This window comes from Centrocercus urophasianus, unplaced genomic scaffold, assembly GCF_019232065.1.
Source record: "Centrocercus urophasianus isolate 14NV4802_14NV808 unplaced genomic scaffold, USGS_Curo_1.0 seq_39, whole genome shotgun sequence".
Lineage (NCBI taxonomy): Eukaryota > Metazoa > Chordata > Aves > Galliformes > Phasianidae > Centrocercus > Centrocercus urophasianus.
The window spans coordinates 5,436,719-5,443,560 of NW_024884966.1; the positions used below are offsets into that span (position 1 = coordinate 5,436,719).

Genomic DNA, 6,842 nt, shown 5'->3' on the forward strand with positions numbered 1-6,842 from the left:
CAGTCTTTGCACCACGCTCAGTTTTGGCTCTTCAGTCCCATTCCCTGGCCTCCTCCCAGCCCCCTCCCACTGCCTCGTGCCCATTGCAGCTCCTCCCAAGGAGGGGTCCCCCAGTGCTGGGGATACGTACAGGGCTCATTCTCCAAAAAAGAGGAGGTCTCCATCATCGCATCCTCCGTGCCCAGCCCCAGGGCTGAGGGGGATGCAGAAGGAGGGGGAGGGGGGGAGGGAGGGGAGCAGAGAAAAAAACACCGCCCTCCCCTGGATTGGTCAGAAATGACATCACCTCCCGGCTGTGAGCCAATGGGAGAGTTGCCTGCTTCCCCGAAATATCGCCTGAAATGTCGCTCCATCCCTGGATGCGCCGGGCAGCATCGGCTGGGGAGCACCCACAGCCAAAAATAAGGTGGAAATCATGAGGATCAACAAGAGAACGAGAGCCCATAGTGCCACGAGGAGGAAGGCTTGAGCTAAGCTGCTCGCCAGGCAGCAGCTCAGGGTGGAAGAGCCACAAAGGGGTTCCCACACAGCACCCGTGTTCCCCAATGGATCTTCCAGCTCTGGGTGTGGGAGCAAATGCTCAGCCCCTGGGAGGCATTGCTGCCTTAAAGCCGTTTCTCTGCCTCTCTGGGAATGAGATTCAGTGCTGGGGAAGAAACAGCATCCTGTATTATACAAAAAAATTTGCCATCTTAAGGAGCCAAGCCATTCATTCATATTGTTTTCTGCAAACAATGTCGGTTGTTTTTTTTTTTCCTAACAAATTGTCCAGAAAAAATCAAAATGCTTCACTTTTGTCATCAGAAGAGATGCTTCGTTTCACTCGTTATTGCCATTTTTATGCCAGACACTGCAGGAAAACGTTCCCCTTGGGCCTGACAAAGAGAAACATTGCATCCTGCTCAGCAGCTTTGCTGCTTCTTACTTCCAAAGGATGCTTTGCTGTGCCCAAACGGGCCGTGGGATGTCCAGATTTCCAGCTGGAAGGTGATGGGCAGAACAACACAGCAGGATGCTGATGCTGATCTCCCTCTGTTCCCTGTATCAGGGCTGGAGATGGACCACGTCAGCCAACGTCACGAGGCGGAGGACCCCCGGGTTGTCCCCCCCCTCAACATCTCCTTTTGTTTTTCTGCCAGCAGTGCTGGTTCTTTAGGAGCATCCTCTGCGAATGGTGAGAAACCATGGAAACAGCCTGTTAATGTCATCATCCTGCCAGGCTGTGCCTGGAGCACCCCATTCCGGGGTTTGGGGACACCTGGGTGTCCTTGGCACCGTGCAGGGACTTACAGGAGAAAAGGGGTTATAATGTGAATCAAAACCCACTTGGGGTTTTGCTTTGGGGCTGTTGGTGCAGGATGCTTGGTGGGGACTCGGGGACAATGGGAGGCTGCTGTCCCCCCGTAGTTGGTTAGTAGATATGATAGTAGATACGGTTTAGTAGCTTGTGGTACTAATAGGAACGGGAGGGTGGTTGGACAAGATGATCTTGCAGGTCGTTTCCAACCTTGCGATTCTGTGATTGGTGGCATTGTGCTGGGGGAGCTTTTTGTCCTCTCCATTCCACCTCTGAGTACACACTGCACATTGCCATCCCAGAGGTGGGGATTTATGGGAAACCCCTTAAAAAGGGGACGAGAAGGGATGAGCTCACTTTGGTCTGTAACAGAGAGAAACGGGATGGAGGCGGAGGTATGTGGGCACAGACGATGAGAAACTGTGACACCAGAATACCAGAATAGCTGTTTATTAAAGATAATTAAAAAAAAAAAAGAGGTAACACACATAAATTCTCTTTTTCTGTCATCTTTTTTTTTTCTGAGGGAAGTTGACTCTAAAAGAGCACCTGGGGAACCCCAGGGTGGAGGTGACGCGGGACAGCAGCCCTACACAGGGACATCCTCATGGATGCGGACGCGGAGGGGACAGATGCGCAGCGCCTCAGGTGTTGCACCCACTGGTGTGCCCCCGACGTAGAAATAGGGGAAGACAGTGCCTCCAAACTTCTCATGGAAGGTGAAGATGTGCGTCTTGCAGTCGGCGTTGTAGAAGGAGAGCTCGCCTTCGTCGCAGTCCAGCTCGACGCGGATACGCACCAGGTCCCCCAGCGCCACCTCCGAGCGAGCCATGTTGGACGCCTGGCACATCTTGCTGTTCATCCCAGGAAGGCGATAGATATACCAGAACCCGGAACGCGCGTCATGGTGGAAGGTCCAATGGATGCCACCACGCAGCTGGGCAACCCCGACCCTCCAGTTCGTGATGCCACCCAGGTGTACTTCCCAAGTATGGAAGCCGGTGGAGAATCCACGGGAACCCAGGATGCAGGGGGCCGAGGTGAAGCGCTCAGGGTTCTCCACCAGCAGCCTGTAGCTCCCGTTGGTGACGCTGGTCAGGTCTTCAGACACCGAGAGCCATCCTGCTGCCGAGTTGGGGTTGAAGCTGAAGGGGACTGGAGAGCGGACGTGTATTAGTGTTAGGGGTAAGGGCCTCAAGTTGTGCCAGGGGAGGTTCAGGTTGGACATTAGGAAAAAATTCTCTGAAAGAGCAGTGATGCACAGCTGCCCAGGGAGGTGGTGTGGTCACTGGAGGTGTTCCAGAACCATGGGGATGTGGCACGGAGGGACGTGGGCAGTGGGCATGGTGGGGTGGGCTGGGGTTGGACTTGGAGATCTCAGAGGGTTTTTCCAACCTGAATGATGTGGTGATTCTAGGATTAGACATGGTGGGGATGGACCTGATGATCTTGGAGTTGTTTCCCAACCTTCTTGATACCATGAGTGGGTACAGTGGGGGTGGATCGATGGTTGGACTAGAGGATCTTAGAGTTCCTTCCAACCTTCATGATTCTATGAATCTCTGCATTAGGAGGGCTGAGCCCAGCTTGTCTAAGGAATGAGCGTTATGGATGAGTCCTGCAAGCAGGCAACTTACCCATAATCTCCTTTCTGGTGGCAACCAAAGGCACAAACCCACCCATGCATGGAAGAATGCATCCTTTGAGGCTGCCTTTTTTTGAGTGCAAGCACCCCAGAGCACCCCACGACTCTTGAACACATGGATGTGTTGTAAACATGGATGCTCCATGCCCTCAGTAGCATTCTCCCAGGCTGCCCAGAGCAGTGGCTGATCTCATCCTTGGACCACACTCCCTTCCCATTTCCTCACCGACAGTGATGATGTTCAGCATCTTCTTCCACACGTTGTACTGCAGTGAGCCCAGGTACTTGGCAGAATCGATGAGCATCCCCAAAGGCACAGCCTCTGGCTCCTCAGCCGTGCAGGCAATCCTAGAGCAGGAAATGAGAACAGGGATAGGATGGGGCTGCTGGCACCCTTTTCTGCAGGGTCTTCCATAGCAGCACCCCACATCTCCTACCAGGCTGTCTTCCCTTTGTGTGAGCAGAGCAGGAGGTCCTGTTCCAGCTCCAGGGCTCCCACCTTGCTCTCATCCCAGGGAGGGGGCTACCTCAAATCCCCCCCCCCGGCAGGGACATTGGGTTATTGGAACAGGGAGCTGGTGGGATCACCCTCCCTGGAGGTGTTCCAGAACCGTGGAGATGTGGCACTGAGGGATACAGTCAGTGGGTATGGTGGGGAAGAGTTAATGAAGAGGTCTTTCCCAAACTCCATGGGTCTAAGATTCTATGATATGGGGACCTGTCTGGTCCCACCAGACAGAGAACACGGCTGATCCCAGGACTCACCTGCGCTTACGGTTCTTGTGGGTCTGAAAGAGAAGGAGACAGCAGGCATCAAACTCTGCTCCTAAGGATTACCAACACCCCAAGCCCGGTGCTGCTGTGCCCCGCGTGGCTGAGCCATGGGGACCCCATCAGGACTTTACCTTGAGGAAGGTATAGTCATCCTCCTCGAGGTCAGCCTGGAGCTGTCGGGCTTCGCTGCGCACTGCCTGGCTGCTCTCTGCCAGCTGCTTCATCTTGCTCTCAATGAGGCTGTGTTTGTGCTGCTTTTCCTCCTGCAGCTGCGACAGCAGCGCCTTCTCCTCATCCCGCAGGAACTCGTGCAGCTTCTCAAATTCCCTCTTGATCTGCTCCTCCAGCCGCTTGGCTTCCACCTGCCCAGTTAAGGATGTTAAGGTAGCTCCTTGTGCCCAGCACCCCTGCAATCCCTTCTGTTTCCCAAATTGCTCCTCCAGCTCTGGCCCTTGCTGAGGTCTCAGTGGGACCAAGCTGCCCTCCCATATCAGGGAAAGTGGAGATGAAGCCCTGAGCTCCATCTGAGACTTTCCTCCCACATGCATCACCCTCCCACTCTGGAGTCAGCTGCGTTCCTGTCTTGAGGTGTGTGTGCACCCATGTGCATGCAAGTGCGTGCGTGTGCCATGTGTGTGCATATATGTGGGGACTGGGCTCACTGCCACCCCCATAGAAGGGACCGCCAGGCTGCCACCCCACTGGCAGCAGCCACGCACCTTGTTGTGTTTGGAGATGGACTCGTAGGAGCGATGCACAGCCCCAAAATCCTTCACCTTGTCCTGCAGGGAGGTCTCCATGTTCTTCAGCTTGGCCTGCGGGGGGGAGACGCCCTCAGGACCATCGCAAGCCTACATCCCCAGGTTTCAAATGCAGAAAGACAAGAGCCCCAACCCCGGCAGGATGCGGTTAAGCAGGATCTTTGCTCCATCCATCCCTTCCCCTCCTGCAGCCCAGCACTGCCTACCCGCACCTCGGCGCTACGCAGACCCTAAACAGCAAGGCAGAGGTTTTGTTCCATGGCGAATCCTCCCTGCTATTTTTTTTTTCTTTCTTTTTTTGAACACAGCCAAGTTGCATCTCGCTCGGCGCCCTTTGCCCCGCGCCTTTGGAAATCTGGCGCATCCCCATAGGCTGAGTCACAGCGGCTGCGTCCTGGCGCAGTGCCTGGCTCTGGCTCAGGGCCGTGCTCAGGGCTGTGCTCAGGGCTGTGCTCAGGGCTGTGTTTGAGGCCACCTCTCCCACATCCCCTCCCCATCTCCTCAAGGCCAGGAGTAGCCATGCTGCGCTAACTCAGCCCAAAGCTCCCTGCTCCCAACCCCGAGGCGCTGCCGCAATAACCAGCACAGCCAGATCCAGCTTGGTGGCAGCTCTCCAAACCCCTCCCAACCCACGGGAGCTTCGCCAAGCTTCCCTTTCCCGCAGGCTTTTGGGGTTGAGTTGATGATTAAGGCGGGGAGAGCATCAGCAATGATGCTGTAGGGTTGCACCCACTCTCGTAATCTGGCACGAGCAGCCTGCACCCTAATATGCAGAGCGATGCCTCTCTCCATGCAATTCACCCCCAAGCATCGTTCCCTCACCCTGAAATCCATTGCCGTCTCCTGCACCGGCCTCATCTTGTGCCCTTCGTGCTGTTTGGAGCCCTGGCAGGCGAAGCACACCAGCTCCTTGTCATCCAGGCAGAACAGATTGGCTTCCTCGTGGTGCAGGGGGCAGAGGGCTGCAGGACGACCCTGTCTCCACCCTTCCTCTCGGAGGATCATCTCCACCAGGTTGTTGAGCGTGTGGTTGATGCGGAGGTCATCAAAGGAGGAGGTTTCCTTGCAGACGGGGCAGGCGTGGTGCCGGTGCTCCCAGGAGCGACTGATGCAGCCTTTGCAGAAGTTGTGACCGCAGCACAGCGTCACCGCCTCCCGGAAGGGTTCGTAGCAGATGGGGCACAGCAATTCCTCCTTGAAGGGGGTCGTGGAGGGTGAGACCAAAGCAGCCAAGCTGGAGGACGGGGAGTTGGCTTCATTTTCCATGGCTCTGTAGGGGAAAAAGGCAAAAGGAGCTGAGCTCCGGAGAGCAGCGACTGGAAAACAGCCCCGCTCGTGCTGCAAACGGGCTTCCTGCCTGACTCACCCGCAGCTCCTCCCGGCCGGCACTGGCCTGAATGACACCGCGGGGAGGGGACCGGCAGCGGCCATGTCCAGCTCCGGAGCACCCCTGCGCCCGGCTCCTCCCTCCCACTGCCTCCCTCGTGCTGAACCCTCAGCCCCAGCCTCATCCCCGTCTCACCCCGGCGTCCAAAGCCCCAGCCCTGCCGGTGTCACCTCGGTGTCCGAAGCCCCAACCCCTGTGTCGCCCCAGTATCCTGTCTCTTATCCCCTAGGTCACCCCGTGTCCTTTATCCCTTGTGTCCTGTCCTTTAGCCCCCTCTGCCACTCCCGGCGCCCGATCCCGGCTCTCAGCTCCCAGCCCCGATGTCACACAGGTGCGATCCTGTTTTCGTTGCCAGCCCCCGTACCTCGCCGAGGACGATGCGGACGGGTGGCAGCGCTTACAGCGAGCCCTGCGCCGCGCCGGTCGGTGCGCACCGCGAGCGGCGGCCGGCAGCATCTCGCTCAGGAAGGCACTCAATGCTGGAGGAAGCAAAGGCGGTCCGAAGGGCGGGCGGGGGCCGGGCTGTGCTTACGGGGAGGGCTCTGGGCAGGGGGCCCGGCCCATCCCGGCTTTCTGCTTCCGTACAGACGCGGAAAGGTGGCGATTTTGTGGCTTGGGGACAAGGAGACCTCAATCCCTTGGGTCTGGCCATGGAAGCTGGCCGGTCCCATGGTGGGGAGCAGGGGGAGGGTAAAAAACAACTCAAGGGCAGCGTAATAATGGTGCTGTTTTGCTGCGGTGTGCACGTACAGAGAGAAACTGCAGGTGCTGTGTTGAAGGAGTCAAGGCTAAAGATAAAGCTGGGCAGGAAAGCACTGCTGGGAATGAGACATAACCGTGGGGGAGGGAGGGACGTGACAGCCCTCATTGGGATAATCCAGCTGTAGCAGTGCTTTGGGCCAACTTTGCCCCAGAAGTGCAGAATTTGGGTCCAGATGTAGCAGAGCTGGGATAATAATGGAAAAATAATTGAGGGGT

The 6,842-nt window shown here is 56.8% G+C and overlaps 1 protein-coding gene across 2 annotated transcripts; it reads right to left on the reverse strand.

Annotated features, from left to right (window-relative positions):
* Positions 1-1,731: 1,731 nt before the first annotated feature.
* On the reverse strand, positions 1,732-6,335 carry TRIM35 (tripartite motif containing 35). 2 transcript variants are annotated; one of them, XM_042832630.1, is made up of 7 exons: positions 6,229-6,335; positions 5,300-5,747; positions 4,436-4,531; positions 3,848-4,078; positions 3,708-3,730; positions 3,169-3,290; positions 1,732-2,452 (listed from the first exon to the last, which is right to left on the reverse strand). In XM_042832630.1, exons 1-7 carry the CDS (start codon positions 6,318-6,320, stop codon positions 1,887-1,889), a joined length of 1,578 nt encoding a protein of 525 aa, XP_042688564.1. In that variant the 5' UTR covers positions 6,321-6,335; the 3' UTR covers positions 1,732-1,886. The 2 variants fall into 2 exon arrangements, with proteins under 2 accessions (XP_042688564.1, XP_042688563.1); XM_042832629.1 differs by having other exon boundaries at positions 4,436-4,567.
* Positions 6,336-6,842: the final 507 nt, after the last annotated feature.